At 56.8% G+C, this 14,737-nt stretch overlaps 1 protein-coding gene across 5 annotated transcripts in view; it reads left to right on the forward strand.

Moving 5' to 3' along the window:
* Positions 1–11,270, forward strand: part of GRIP2 (glutamate receptor interacting protein 2) — a 60,347-nt gene extending 49,077 nt beyond the window's left edge. For 3 of the 5 annotated variants that reach the window (XM_069562565.1, XM_069562567.1, XM_069562566.1), the window contains 8 exons: positions 897–1,041; positions 1,980–2,119; positions 2,726–2,905; positions 3,843–4,020; positions 5,637–5,742; positions 6,903–7,046; positions 8,003–8,149; positions 9,154–11,270. In XM_069562565.1, coding sequence (XP_069418666.1) covers positions 897–1,041; positions 1,980–2,119; positions 2,726–2,905; positions 3,843–4,020; positions 5,637–5,742; positions 6,903–7,046; positions 8,003–8,149; positions 9,154–9,312 — 1,199 coding nt within the window. In that variant the 3' untranslated portion in view covers positions 9,313–11,270. Of the gene's footprint in view, positions 1–896; positions 1,042–1,979; positions 2,120–2,725; positions 2,906–3,842; positions 4,021–4,147; positions 4,299–5,348; positions 5,743–6,902; positions 7,047–8,002; positions 8,150–9,153 lie in introns of those variants that run through there. The other 2 variants (XR_011251024.1, XM_069562568.1) reach the window with 2 other exon arrangements.
* The last annotated feature ends 3,467 nt before the right edge of the window (positions 11,271–14,737 follow it).

Raw genomic sequence — 14,737 nt, forward strand, 5'->3', positions numbered from 1 at the left:
TAGTAGCAGAGGAAATTTGTCGGTTAAAGCTGAGAGAGTGCGTGAACTAGATGCAGGATCTATGGGTGTATTCGTGGATGAGAGAATGGGTATGTTAATGGATGAGACGATGGCTGCAGCAAACGGCCGAGGCAGAGGGTGAGCTGAGGGCTGAGTGGATGGGTGTAGTCGAATCTCAGGGAATGGGTGAGCTGACGCCTTAGGAGATGGGAGGATGGGGCTGACCAAGTGCGTAAACTAATGCCCGAGGGGATGGCTCCCTTAGTGGCTGAGGGGATCGGGGATTCAAAGGTTGAGGGGATGGGTGGAACCATGGCATGAGGTTATGGGTATATTAATGGAGTGAGTGGATGGATGAATTCCTGGTGAACGAATGGTACATGGTATGGGTGAGTGAATGACCGAGGGGATAGGTGATCAGTAGCTACAAGATGGGTTAATTAATGGCTGAGGAAATCGGTGAATTAATAGCTGAGCAATTTGTGTATTGGGGCTGAGACAACGGGTGTATTAATGGCTGAGGGTATAGGTGTGATAATGCTATGAGGGACTTGACTTAATGCTAAGGGAATGTTTGAAACCATGGCTGAATGAATGGCTGAGGGAATGGCTGAGTTAACACAAGGGAAGACTGAAGGACTAGGTGTGTTAAGGGAATAAGGGGATGAGAGTATTAGTGACCGAGGGAGTGTGTGTGTTAAGGGCAGAGGAATTGGCTGTATTAGTGGTTTAGGGAATGGGTAACTTTATTTTGACTGAGGGAGTAGGGGGGTATTAATGGAAGCGTATGATGAGTGTGGTGCATTAAAGCTTTGTGGGGTTCTGGGCGTGCCCATTCCTATGCCCCAGCCCCTGATATGTGCCCCCAACCTCTGATGCATACCCACCCTCCACAGATGAGCAGGAGACCACAGGTGCCATCAGCTACACGGTGGAGCTGAAACGCTATGGGGGCCCCCTGGGCATCACCATCTCAGGCACAGAGGAGCCTTTCGATCCCATCGTCATCTCGGGCCTCACCAAGCGTGGCCTGGCTGAGAGGTGAGCCAGGGCTCTGTGGGCACACACGGGTGAGCCAGGGACCCCATAAGGCAGGAGCTGAGCTTTGGGGTCAGTCAAAACTGGCTCTTAGCTTTGTTCCAGTATTGATGGTCTGGGGCCTGTCCTATCCCTCTCTGAACCTCAGTTCCTTAGATGGGGGCTAGCCCCTGGCAGCCATCCCGATTTCAGGTAAGTGCTGGATAAATCCCTCCCAGGCAGCTCAGTGGGTAAAGAATCTGCCTGCAATCTAGGAGACGCAGGATGCCATCCAACCGTCTCACCCTCTGTCGTCCCCTTCTCCTCCTGCCCTCAGTCTTTCCCAGCATCAGGGTCTTTTCAGATGAGTCAGCTCTTCGCATCAGGTGACCAAAGTATTGGAGTTTCAGCTTCAGCATCAGTCCTTCCAATGAATATTCAGGACTGATTTCCTTTAGGATGGACAAGTTGAATCTCCTTGCAGTCCAAGGGATTCTCAAGAGTCTTCTCCAACACCACAGTTCAAAAGCATCAATTCTCCAGTGCTCAGCTTGAAAAGACCACATTAGTAATTGGTAGCTAGTTTCTTGCCTGGAGAATCCAATGGACGGAGGAGCTTGGTGGGCTACAGTCCACAGGTCACAAAGAGTCGGACACGACTGAGCGACTTTTCACTTTCACTTCACAAGTGGCCTTGCAAACATCCTCAGAATTCATGCTGAACACTGGTTCCAGAACCTAACTTTGGAGTTGAGCTGGAACAATCCCCTCCCAGATGAAAGACTCGATGCCTCTATTAACACGATCACACTGGCTTTTTTTTTTTAAAATCCCCCACAGGTGGGTTTACCTGGGGTCATCCAGGCTTGTGCTTTGGGTTTCCTGAGTTCCCGGAGGGCAGGCCCCCCCCCCCCAACTTCAAGTCCCTAACTCCCGTCCTCTACCCTGTGCCCCCTCCCCAGGACTGGCGCCATCCACGTTGGGGACCGTATCCTGGCCATCAACAGCGTTAGCCTCAAGGGCCGGCCACTGAGCGAGGCCATCCACCTCCTGCAGGTGGCTGGCGAGACCGTCACCCTGAAGATCAAGAAGCAGCTAGACCGTGAGCCTCACCCCGCACCCTGGGGGCCGTCCAGCCCACCTAGGGAGAGAGATCCGTGGGGCACTGTGGCCCGCTTCAAGGGCCCAGCCTCATAAGATGGCTGCTCACCCCATGGAGGTGGGAGGGTCCCGGGGAAAATGAGGAGCCGAGGCTCGGAGTGATGCGCCCGAGGTCACACAGCCACTGTGCAGCTCTGTGGGCCTGAGCCATGCTCTTCATCACCTCCTGCCTCGGCCTCCTGCCTCTTAAGGAGCCTGCTTGTTTTCCCTTGCGGCTGTCACTTATACATCCCTCAGTTTCCCCTGTGTTTATCCCCCGTGCTTTGGTAGGGAGTGGACACGAGTCCAGACTTTGGGGCTCTCCTTTGAATCTGGGCTCCACTGTTGCCCAACATGTGACCTTGGGTGTGTGGTGCAGCTTTCCCAAAGCCTCACTGTTCCCATCTGTGAAATGGGTGTGCCCACCAGCCTGCCTCCCACCTCACATGTCCACTTGGTCACCCAGGGGCCTGTGATTCCCCAAACCAGGCCGAAGCAGGGAAACAGACGGACATCTCTGTCTCCAAGGTTGGGAGCCAGTGGCGGTGACACCCGCTCTTCCTCCCAGGCCCCCTCGCACCCCGCAAGTCGGGCAGCCTCAGCGAAGCCAGTGACGCAGATGAAGACCCGCCAGAGGCGCTGAAAGGTGGTCTGCTGGCAGCCCGATCCTCGCCCACCGTGCCCAGCGTGGACAGCGCTGTGGAGTCCTGGGGCAGCTCGGCCACAGAGGGTGGCTTTGGGGGCCCAGGTAACGCCTCGGGCCCCTGGACAAGCACGGTACTGTCTCTGGGCCTTTGCAGGGCCGTGCCCTCCCCCTGCCCCGCCTCCTTGCTCCTCTGCTGGCTCCATCCCTTAGGGACACTTCCTCATGGCAGAGCTGATCGGGCCCGGTCAGCCATTCTGACGACCCCTCACCCTCAGAGCGGGGACCGCAGGCCTTCTTGGACTTTGATTGGCATCCGTGGCACAAAGCTGCCCATTCAGATCTCCCCCATGAGGCTTGAGACTAAGGGGTCTGGCTTCTGCCTCCTCCCTTCCCAGCCCAGTGGCTGGCACGCAGCAAGTGTTCAGTGCTGATTGTATCCCATCAAAGACAGGAAGGCAGAAAGCCCTCTGCTATCCCTCCTATGAGACCCACTTGGGAGGCCACCCCCCAGGACACGTGCCCCCCTGCCCAATGCAAGTGGAGACCCATGGGCGGCCTTGGGGGATGTCTGAATTTTGTGATCTCTCTGACCCAGAACTGCAGGGGACTCCCCAAGGCCCAGCTCAGGGAGAAGTGGGGTGAGGCCTCGAGGTAGTCTCAGGGGCCCTTGGCCCTGGTCACCCCTCACTGCGTGTCTGCCCGCTTTGTTTGAACTTCCCCATCTGTAGCCCTGGGTCAGTGTCACCCCACAGGGCAGGACCTTCAGGGCAGGGGGAAGGGGATGGTCAAGAGTGGACCCCTTCTCAGGCAGGGCTTGGCCACGCTGAGCCCCATGGAGCTGGGACAGGGTCCTGGAGGTCTGGCATTCACTCTGCTGATGGTCACGGGGTTCTAGGGTAGGGGCCTGGGTGGTCCAGCAAGCCCAGAGGAGGCAAAGACCTCTCCCAGGCCACCCCGCTAGGCTGCAGGTGGGGCAGGAAGGAGGGCCAGCGGGGCACACGGAGAGGATGTTCGACGCCCTCTCTCTCCCCCCGGCCAGGTTCCTACACTCCACAGGTGGCAGCTCGGGCCGTGACCCCTCAGGAGTGGCGGTCCAGCCGGCTGAGAAGCAGTCCCCCCCTGACCGAGCCCCGGAGGACGAGCTATACCCCAGGCCCTGCCAATGAGAGCTTCCCTGAGGAGGAGGAGGAGGAGGAGGACTGGGAGCCACCCACTAGGTCTGTGGGGGGTGGGGGGCACCCCAGGGGAGGAGGCAGGCTTGGCCTCTTGGCTGGGATGGGCTTAGGGAGCTGGTCCCTGTGCCTGGGCGGTGGGTGTGATGGATGAGTCTCGTGTGGCCCCCAGGAGAGGCACCTCCCGGGAGAGGAGAGCAAGCGTGGAGCAGAGCTGTTTCCATTTCAGGAGGCCCAGGTAGGGGGCAGGGAGGCAGCCTGGTTGACTCCCCCACCCCACTCCGTGTCTGGCGATCCGCTCTTCTCAGAACCTGAGACGTTGAATCCGGACCCTCCCGACTTGGCCCAGATGGCAGTGGCCCCCTGGGGTGGCTGTGGTCATGAGCGCAGCCCTGGGCCATGGGTGTGATGCTGTTTGTGGCAGCGTCTTCAGGGGAATTCAGCTGCCCACTGCTCCTGTGAGGAGCGATCCCAGGGAGTCCCAGCTGCCCTCTTCCCATCTCCGTGGGAAGTGCTTTCGACCCGGCCGTGCCTGCTGCCGAGAGTGCCGTCCCCTCCCCTTTCTGGGCCGACGCCTGCTCATCCATCAGACCAGGCTCAAGGTCCCCTCCCTGAGTCTCATAAGGAAGAGGCCTGCGTCCCTCTGCTGAAACCCATGGCCGTGCGCATGAGCATGCTGGTGGCTCTGGCCGCCTCGGGTCTCCCTGTTAATGGCCTGGCTGTCGAGTCTTCTAGCGCTAACTGGCGCCGCTAACTCAGCCTGGCACCCAGTAGCTTCATGCACACACGCCGTGAGATCAGGGCCCTCACCTTAGTCCCCTCCGTGGCCCTGCACCCAGGAGAGGGCCTGGCTCAGCGCGTCTGTAGAATGGACTTGAACGCAGCGCACGGCCCTCAGTCTCCGTCTTCTCATCTCTGAAATGGGAAGGCAAGGGGGCCGCCCCTTTTGTATCATCGTCCTGGCGGCTCCCCAGGAGATGAAAGCCTGGGTGCCTTCCGGAGAGAGAGAGAGTGCTTTGCACACCACGGCACACTTGATAACGGCTGGGGCTGTGTCGATAGTGAAGGGCGTTGCAGGCAGTGAAGCAGGAAACTGTGGCTTGTTGAGTTCTGATGGGGCCCGAGTCTAGAGCCGAGAAGGGGCCCAACCTCCTGTGATAGAAATCGCGGGGGCGGCCCTTTCCCCAGCCCAGACCCTCCATCCTCATCCGTCCGTGTCCACGCCGGCTCCAGCTGCGTCTGTCACTGTCCTGTGACGCCTTGTGTCTGGGCGGGGAGGGGAGGCCAGGGGCTGTCCTCCAGGGCCGCACCATGGATCTCCTCTCTTGTCTGTCTCTCTGTCCGTCTGTCTGTCCGTCTGTCTCTCTCCCCAGGCGTCCTGTGTCACCGCTCTCCGCCCCGTCTCATCTGCCCCCGTTCTAGCCGCTCACCGCCAGTCCCGGTGGCCCCTCACTGCGTCTCCCCCCCATTCTGTGTCACCAGCCACTGCCCTGGGGCCCCAGCACTGCCGCCGAGGACACCTGCCTTCCAGCCCGCCCGCCTGCCCACCCTCTGGCCCCCCCTGAGCCCAGCGCAGGGTCCCCAGGGCCTGGAAGACGCCTCAGACCCCTGCCCGCCCGCCCGCCCCTGGGAGTTGACGCTCTCTGGTTCCTACGTTGCAGCCCAGCCCCTGGCCCCGGCCGCGAGGAGGGCTTCTGGCGCACGTTCGGGGAGGCCCTCGAAGACCTGGAGTCGTGCGGTCAGTCGGAGCTGCTGAGGGAGCTGGAGGTGCGTGTGCCCGTGGGAGGCAGCACGGTGGTGGCACTGTGCTCCCGTGCAGTGTGTGTGAATGCACGCACTGGCCTCCTCTGGGGGAAGGCGCTGCACACACGCACGATGGGCACATGTGCGACCGGGCATGTGCAGCTGCGAGCATGCTTGGAGCATGTGTGTGCACACGTGTAAGCATGCTCAGGCATGCACAGTGCAGCATGTTGTCGCAGCGCGTGTCCGGGTGTGCGCATGTCGATGCAGAAGGGCAGTTGTGTGTGTGTGTGTGTGTGTGTGTGTGTGTGCAGTACAGTGGTGTGACATGGCTGTGAGCCTGCCCAGGGGAAGCTTCTGGATGTCAGCATCGGTAACAGCAGGCAGTGCGGGGCTGGGAGGTGAGCGTGGCTGCAGTGAGGTCTGCGTCCCCCATGCTGGGGCAGGCTGCCGGGGAGACGCAGGCGGGGTCCTCACGGGTCGCTCCTGGAGCGCCTGCCCGCTCCGAGATCAGTGATCTGCACTCTGTGTCTGTGCTTCGTGCCGTGCTTTGCTCCTTGGATTTTTGATTGAGCTTTTTTTCGCTGTTAGTCTTGCCAAGTGCTTGGCTCATCAGAGTCAAGTTTCAGGTCTATGCATTCTCGCTCACGCTCCACTGGTGTTTCGTCTAACCCTTTTGCGCATTTTGCTTCCATATCCCCTTCCTTCTACTCTGCTTGTGTTTTAAGTCCTGATACTTTTCCTGGTTTCTCAACTCCTTAATTTTCAGTCTTTCTTGCTTCCTGACATATAAAGATACAGATTTACCTGTAAGCCCTTGCTTGACTGCATCCCATAAACTTTAAGTTTGTGGTACTTTTATGGTCTATTCAATTCCTAATATTTAAAAAATTTCCATTGTGATTTCTACTGAAGCCCTTTAATTACACTTCTAGAAGCGGGGTGTTTGGTTTTGGAGCTGCATATATTTGGTTTCATTTTTTGACGCCAACGTTAAAACCTGTTCACACTGGGTTGTGAAAGTGCATTCGATTTGATCCTAACTCTTGGGAGTTTTTGTAAGACTTCTTTCTTGGTGGCCAAGGATGTGATCAGCTTTAGTAACTGTTTCGGATACACTTGCCAAAGTTTGCTGATGGCAGACAGAGCGGGAAGCGTCTGAGTGGAGGGCTGTGTCCCCTCAGGCATCCATCATGACAGGCACCGTGCAGAGCGTGGCCCCGGAGGGCAGGCCCGGCCACGGGCCCTGGAGGAGGAGCCGGGAGCTACGAGCCTCCCCCGAAGAGACGCAGGAGCTGCTGCTGCCCACGCCCGTGGAGATGCACAAGGTGGGTGCTGAGGCTCGGGGTGCGCGGGAGGCCAGGGCGCATGTCCTGATGCGGCCCCAGGTGGACCCCACTCCTTTCCAGGCTTCATTCTCCTCCACCAGTAACACACAAGATTAGGTAGAAGGGAGAGTTTTCCCAAACTCCTGCCATTTGGGTGCACACACACACACACACACACACACACACTTGTGATGCTTTTCTTTAAGTGGACTCACTTTTATCCCACTTAAGTGATTGTGTGTGTGAGTATATACAATATGTAAGCTTGTCGCGTGTGTGTGTATATATATGTGTGGCAGTGGTGGTTTAATCACTCAGTCGAGTCCAACTCTCTATGACCCCATGGACTGTAGCCTGCCAGGCTCCTCTGTCCGTGGCATTCTCCAGGCAAGAATACTGGAGTGGGTTGCCACTTCCTATTCCAGGGGATCTTCCCGACCCAGGGATCGAAACAGCGTCTCTTGCGTCTCCTGCATTGGCAGGCGGATTCATTACCACTAGCGCCACCAGGGAAGCCCATATCTGTGTATGCGTGCATGTATATCACTACTTAAAGGAAAGGCCAGCATTTCTGTCGACTAGGCTACAGTCTAGGAAAATAAAATACACAGGAGGAAAGAGACCTCTCGCCCCATAATCGCCTTCAGAGGGTTCTGAGCTCTTTGGTGGGTGGGGCAATGGGAAGTGTCAGAGGCTGGGAGCGCACATGGCACCCTGTGGAGATGCTGTTCTGGTGTGGAAGTGGGAAGACTGGAAAGGAGTGTAAGGGAACTCTGTTCCTGTGGCTTCCGCGGTGACTGAGTGCTGCACACTGAGGGGCCCCAGAGGTTGGGGGGGCATCCAGGTGGGCGGGGGCTGAGTCCGAGAGGCATCCGATGCCCGCCCAAGGGACTTGGGCACCTGTGGGATGCTGGGGGAAGGTCAGGGCTCCAGAGGCCCCCTCCTCTGGCTCCCAGGTGACGCTGCACAAGGACCCCGTGCGGAGTGACTTCGGTTTCAGCGTCTCCGACGGCCTCCTGGAAAAGGGCGTCTACGTCCACAGCGTGCGCCCTGATGGGCCAGCCCAGCGAGGGGGTCTCCGGCCCTTTGACCGGGTTCTCCAGGTAACGCCGGGGTGGGGGTACCTTTGATGGAGTGGTCTTCCCTAGCCCCAGGGTGGGGAGAAAGCCCAGCGTCTACCCTGGCTGAGTGGCCTTGGGCAGGTGGCTTCCCGTCTCTGAGAGCCAGCTGCTTCATCTGAGAGAAGGGGCTGACCGCACAGTTACATCAGTGAGGTTAGGCTAAGTTATGCTGCGGTAACAAGCCCACATCCCAGTGGTTTTTAAGTACTGCTTGCCTGAAATATTTCTATTTTAGTTTTGGCTGTGCTCGCTGTTGGTGGCTGTGCTCAGGCTTTCCCTAGTGGGGGCGCATGGACTTCTCACTGCCGTGGCTTCTCTCGTTGCAGAGCCCAGGCTGTAGGATATGCTGGTGGCTTCAGTAGCCGGAGCACGCAGGCTCAGTAGCCGGAGCACGCTGGCTCAGTAGCTGGAGCACGCAGGCTCAGTAGCCGGAGCACGCTGGCTTAGTTGCCCTGTGGCATGTGGGATCTTCCTGGACCGGGGATTGAACCCAGGTCCCCTGCATCACCGGGCAGATTCTTAGCCACTGGACCAACAGAGAAGTCACCAGATCTCAGTGATTTAATGCACGTGGACATTTATTTGTCACGTCTCCTATACGTCCACTGCGGGTCTTATTCCACCTGGGCTCGGGGAGGGTCCACCCTCTAGGAAGTGCCCCAGACTCCATGGCAACTAAGTCATGCGATCTCACAGCAAGGGAGTCTGGGAAATGTGAGTGGGCACCCCCTTGCTCATGCCCCTGCTGGGCAGGAGGCTCAGCGTGTGGTCTGCTTGTGATGTTAACAAACAGAGAGAAGGTGCAGGTGTTGGAGGGTGAAGGGTGCGTGGAAGGGTTAAGAGAGTTACATGGGAGTGCCCGCCTCTGTGTCAGTGTGCAGAACGACATGTGTCCGGGCCGGGCAGGGTCTGTGTGTTGGGAAGTCCTCACCCGCTTGAGCCCAGGCTGAGTGGGCGCCATCTGCCCTGTGGGTGTGCTTGTGCAGGTCAACCACGTCCGCACACGGGACCTTGACTGCTGCCTGGCCGTGCCGCTCCTGGCCGACGCGGGCGATGTCGTGGAGCTGATCATCAGCCGCAACCCGCTGGCCCAGACCAGCCGGTCCCCGCGAGCGCCCGGCCCCAGTGGCCCACGGATGCTCTGAAGTCGGCCCGTGATCTGGACAACCAGGAAGATCCTGGCTCCACGCCTGCAGCCAGACTGGAGAAGTGGCCACCCACTCGTCCGTCTGTCACCGGGCAGGCTCGGATCGGACTTTGTCCTCCAGATCTGTGGAGGCAGGGGTCTGGGCCTGTTCCAGTGACATTGAGGTCTTTCTCCAGCTGGGCCTCTGAGATGTGCCAGGGTGGGGCGGGGCACCCAATAGAAGTGAAGGCAGGTCGCTCAGCCAAGAGTAAAGGGGCTACTCCAGGTCCCTGCAGGGCCCCTGGGAAGAGCATCCAGTGTGGGCACAGCTCAGCGCCACGCAGGGAGCGATCGCCCAGCAGAGCTGTGGAGCCGAGTGACTTCAGGGCAGGAGTGAACTCCCTGTCTCAGGAGGTGAGCAAGAGGAGCTGATCCCAGCTGCGTGGTCACAGGCAGGGATGTGCAGCTTCTCAGGGATGGTTAGTTTCCCCTCAGGGGAGCATGATCTGGACCGCCTCCCGGCAGGAAAGACGGAAGGGGCCAACCCCGTTCTCTCCAGAATCTGGGTCCAGGGCTCACCGGCACATCCTCCCATGCCGCACTTAGCAGACTTGGAGCCGGGGCATCTCAAATCCCAGGGCCTCTGAGCAGTTCTTCCATTTCTGAGACTCTGGTCGAAGCCTCTGCGACTTGGAATCGCATTTCTGGCCTCGCTGGGTGAGCTTTCACAAAGCAGGCTTCAGGCTGTCCGTCTCTCCCGCTGCTTTCATCGGGCACATGGCCATTGCTCCGTACGAGTGCACCCTTCTTGGCCCAGGCCCCTCAGGGCAGGAGGGAGTCGTTTTCGGACCGAAGACCCAGGGGTGTTCCCTTCACCTGCTGTGACTGTGAAGATGGGGAAACTTGGAAGCAGGATGCATGTGAGGGGATCCAGCTCCTCACCAAGTCAGTGGAGGAGGGGACAGAAGCAGATGGAGAGACTGGAGGGGTGGGGGGAGACAGGCTATTCCTCCTCACTCCTGGGGGCGACAGTGTCCAAAGGGGTCGTGGAGGGAAGTTGATTCTTGCTTGAAAATCTGGAAGCACCAGCATCGCTTAAAATGGTTTTCCTCATGTTCTGCTACCTTTGGGTTTGGAGAAGGGCCTGGGACATCTACCTGGTCAGGGCTGGGGCCCCCACCCCACCCCGGGATGGAGGTGGTCAAAAAGCATTCAGCCAGTTCTCCGGCCGGGCTTGGACCCTGCCCAGCTCTTAACAGGGTCCCAGGAAAACAGAGGCGCCACCCTCCCACACCTTCCACCTTGCACCCCTGTGTCCCCAGAATAATGCTCTTCCCCTCAAGGGGCTTGGTGAGGACCCCAGAGCTGTGTTGTTTGCACGCTGGGTCACTGCGCGTTGCCCCATCTGGGCTGACCCCTCTGCACGATTAGGGCGGGGATGGTCTCAGAGTCAGCTCTGCCTGCTGGAGGAAGACGCGCCCTGAACCTGGCCAGCACCCCCATCCTTGGGCCGAGGCCTCCGCCACTCCCCCAGACGTCTGTAGCTGGGCCCCGCAGGTGAGCCTCCTGGCTGCGGCCGGCCTTCTCATATGCAATATTCCTCTGTCTTCTCACGGGGACTGGTCACCCCAGAATCGACGTTTCCTGACACCCGTCTCCCGGCGAGCGTCCTGCCTGCCTATGCATTTTCAGTACAGCCCCCCGCGACGTGCCCCTCCCACCCCCTAAAAGCTGTATTTTTCTCTGGCTGAGATTAGAGCGTATTCCTTGTAAAGTATTTTTCTACAAGGGGTTTTCTTAGGGCTCTCGGGAAGCACAACGTGACAAGCGGCGCCAAATTGTAAAGGCCATTTGGGGTCTGTCTGGGGACACGTGTACAGACCTCTCCCCCGCAAGTTGCAATGACTTGGGGGTTGGGTGGGAGATTGCTGTTGGGGTGATTTTTAAAAAAAATAAAACTATTTACAACCACCTGGATTAGGGTGTCTGCTTTAAAAAAATAAATCATTCGCTTGCGATACCTCTCCCAATTACTGATGATGTTTTTCACAACACGAGGGAAAGTAATTGTTAAAATTTTTATGGAACCACAAAAGACCCAGAATTGCAAAAAGCAATCCCAAAGAGAAAGAACGTACAAGGCATAAGCCTCCCAAACTTTACACAGCACTGCAAAGCTACGGTCATCAAAGCAGCGTGCCCCTGTTGTAGAATGGACATATAGATCCATAGAAGGGAATACAGGGCTCACAGATAAACCCACAAGCATCTCATCAATTAATCTTCGACAAAGGAGACAAAAATATACAGGAAAAGATACTGTAATCCCGATACTTTTACACACTAAAGTTGTTACGGGCAACACCTATGAGTAGCCTTTCTTTACACCTCCTGTCCTTACTGGGGGAGCTAGAGCCTTAGGGGATGTGTTCTTCATGAAGAATGCGCCTGAGCAAAGAACTACAGGCCTGCGTCTCACCACTTAGGCCCCCTTAAGATTCAACCTGAGACAAAAAAAACATCCCAAGCCTTGAAAAAATGGCCTCCTCAGTGGGCGGTGATTCACAGAAGGGGTAACTTGGAGCGGGGAGGCTGAGGTGGGGACCTTACACCAGGGCACGCAGAGGCTACATGAGGTTTTTTAAACTCCTGGCCAGAAGGCCCGCCGTCGCTCAGGGGTACCAGGCTTGCTTTAGCTGTAGGACAGTCTACCTAGATCTGGAGACTGCGGTCGTATCGGGAGCAAAACAGATGTGTTCCAGGAGCAAAGTGGGGCTTGGTTACAAGCCCATGCACGCCAGGCCTCTCAGCCCCAGAGCAGTTCAGCCATGGGACCCAAGCTGGCTCAGGCTCCAGGAACGTAATACCAAGCAGCCCAAGACAAGGAGGACAGAGCATTCTGCAAGGCCTTTCCTTTTATTGCTTTTTTTTCCAGTTCCATTTTTACGACATGTTGGAGTATAGTTGATTTACGCTGTTGTTTGTTTTCGATGTACAGCAGCTTGACTCGACGTATTGGCTCAGTTCAGTCACTCAGTTGTGTCCTGCTCTTTGCAACCCCATGGACTGCAGCATGCCAGGCCTCCCGGTCCATCACTATCTCCTGGAGTTCACTCAAACTCACATCCATCGAGTCGGTGATGCCATCCAGCAATCTCATCCTCTTTCGTCCCCTTCTCCTCCTGCCTTCAGTCTTTCCCAGCATCAGGGTCTTTTCCATTGAGTCAGTTCTTTGCATCAGGTGGCCAAAGGATTGGATTTTCAGCTTCAGCATCAGTCCTTCCAGTGAATATTCAGGACTGATTTGCTTTAGGATGGACTGGTTTGCTCTCCTTGATTTATACATAGAGCATATCTCTTCACTTTCGGATTCTTTTGCTGTTGAGAATTCCAGAAGTTTGAGGCGCGTTCCATGTGCTGAATCTCAGGCCCTTCTGTATTATCTGTTACACACACATGTATCTCTATGTATATTAATCCAGGCCTCCTCAATCTCAGGCCCTTCTATATTATCTGTTACACACACACATACATATATATTTCTGTGCATGTCAATCCAGGCCTCCTCCCTTGCCGCCCCAACGTCTCCTCTGCTTCTGTAAGCCTACTCCTCTGGCTGAAGCCTCTGAGCCACTCTGTCGTTTGCAAAGCCGGTCTCTTCCGTCTATGCCCCAAACCCATCCGCGTGTGATAGCGAGTCTTCCTGGGCCTCCTCTGTGTAAAATAGCTCAGTTGGTGGAGGGTCTCCGTGGGTGCACCCGTGTTCCTGCCAGTGGCGCATCTCATCCCTTTTTCTGGCTCACAGTCCGTCGTCTATTTCTAGCACAGCTTCCTTTTCCACTCGTTTCCGGGTGGACAGTTTGCTGGTTGCTGTGCGTGGGCGCAGGGAAACGGTGCCGCCGTGGAGGTTGGGGTGCGTTCTTTTCCAGTTGGGGCTTTCTCTGGACATACATCCAGGAGAGAAAATGGCAGATCAGGGGCCTGTTCTGCTGTAAGCGTGATGTCAGAGAGCGTTTTACGGTGGCTCTTAGCAATGTTCATTCCCAACAACAGTGTAGGTGGCTCCTTTCCTCCTTGGTCGCTCCAGCAGTTGCTGTTTGTAGACTTAATGAATGGACCTCCTGCTTGGAGGAGTGACCCCTCTTTTGTAGGTTTGCTTGGCATTTTCCTAAATGTTAGGGATCTTGAGCATCTTGGGGGTATGGATTATTTACTTATTTCTCTGTCTATCATCAGTGTGAGAATATTTACCTCTTCAAATTGACTTCCTGAAAGTCAGCTGAGATTCAATTTTTTGGGGGCATTATCTATTGCAGGCTATTTCCTGAGAATAGGGGTTATTGACACAACCCATAAATGCGGGAAACTTGTTGTTAGAGGAAATGTCCAGAAGGTGGCAGCTCTTCTTCGTGCCCGCCTCTGGTTCTTAGGCCATCAAGCTAGAGGGAAAGGCAGCTTCCTGGGCTGGGAGTGAGTGTGGGATGTGCGTTAGCAAACACCCCAGGGTGCGTGTTCATTACTCCCCCTAAAACGTCGCCACCGGGCCCCTTCAAGACCGATCTCGATGAGGGCCCCTGTACCCTGCTGAGACTGCTCATTGCCCAGGAAGCTGGACTGTTAGAAAGGAGGCTCGCGCTGGGAAGCCCAGCACCGGAGAGGCGGAGGCCAAGTGACTCCAGCCTCCAGGATCCTCACTGCCCGGATGCCATCAGAACTCCGGGCCGAGCCAGAGCTGAGCAGGCGGTAGAGGTGACCTTGGGCTGCTAGGCTGTGTGGACCCTCACTCGGCCCAGCCCTGGGCCCCAAGGGTGGGTTTCGCAGCCCAAGTCAGGGAGGTGGGAGGAAAGAAAGGAGGCGCGGCTTCCCTTCCCTTTCTTTCCTTCCTTCCTAGCGCCCCTCCCTCTCGCGTCCAGCTGATGCGCTCTCGCAGTGGTCGATTTGTAGCGGTGCACGTGTCCTCGGTGTCCAGCCAGCTAATTCGGGCATGGCTTTTCCACAGAGTCTGTGTAGTCTAGTCTGTTTTGGACAGAGCTCGTTGCAGAAGGTCGAGCACCGAGCTGAGCATCACGTGCTGGTCCATTATCTCGCCACGCGATTTTCAGTGCATATCCGGAAGGAGGCAGATCCTCTCTGCAGTATTGATTGCAGGTCTCTGCTAGAGGTTAGACAGAGATTTCTGTGTGTATGAGGAAGGAAGGAGGGGGGTTCTTTCCATCCGTTTTTCCTCATATGCAGAGGCCTGTATCAGGGAGAGAGAAACTACAAGGACCGGAGCACATTGCTGGGCCTTCTCAAATAAGCTCTGTGGCCAAAGACACCCCAGGAGTGTAGGATCGATATCGTCCTGGAGACCGGAGACCTGCATCAGGCTGGTGTGCGCTCAGATCACCTCTCCTCCAACAGACGCTGGCGGGACCTTCAAACCACAGCACGTGGGTGGCATG

Source organism: Ovis canadensis, chromosome 19, assembly GCF_042477335.2.
Source record: "Ovis canadensis isolate MfBH-ARS-UI-01 breed Bighorn chromosome 19, ARS-UI_OviCan_v2, whole genome shotgun sequence".
NCBI classification, from domain to species: domain Eukaryota; kingdom Metazoa; phylum Chordata; class Mammalia; order Artiodactyla; family Bovidae; genus Ovis; species Ovis canadensis.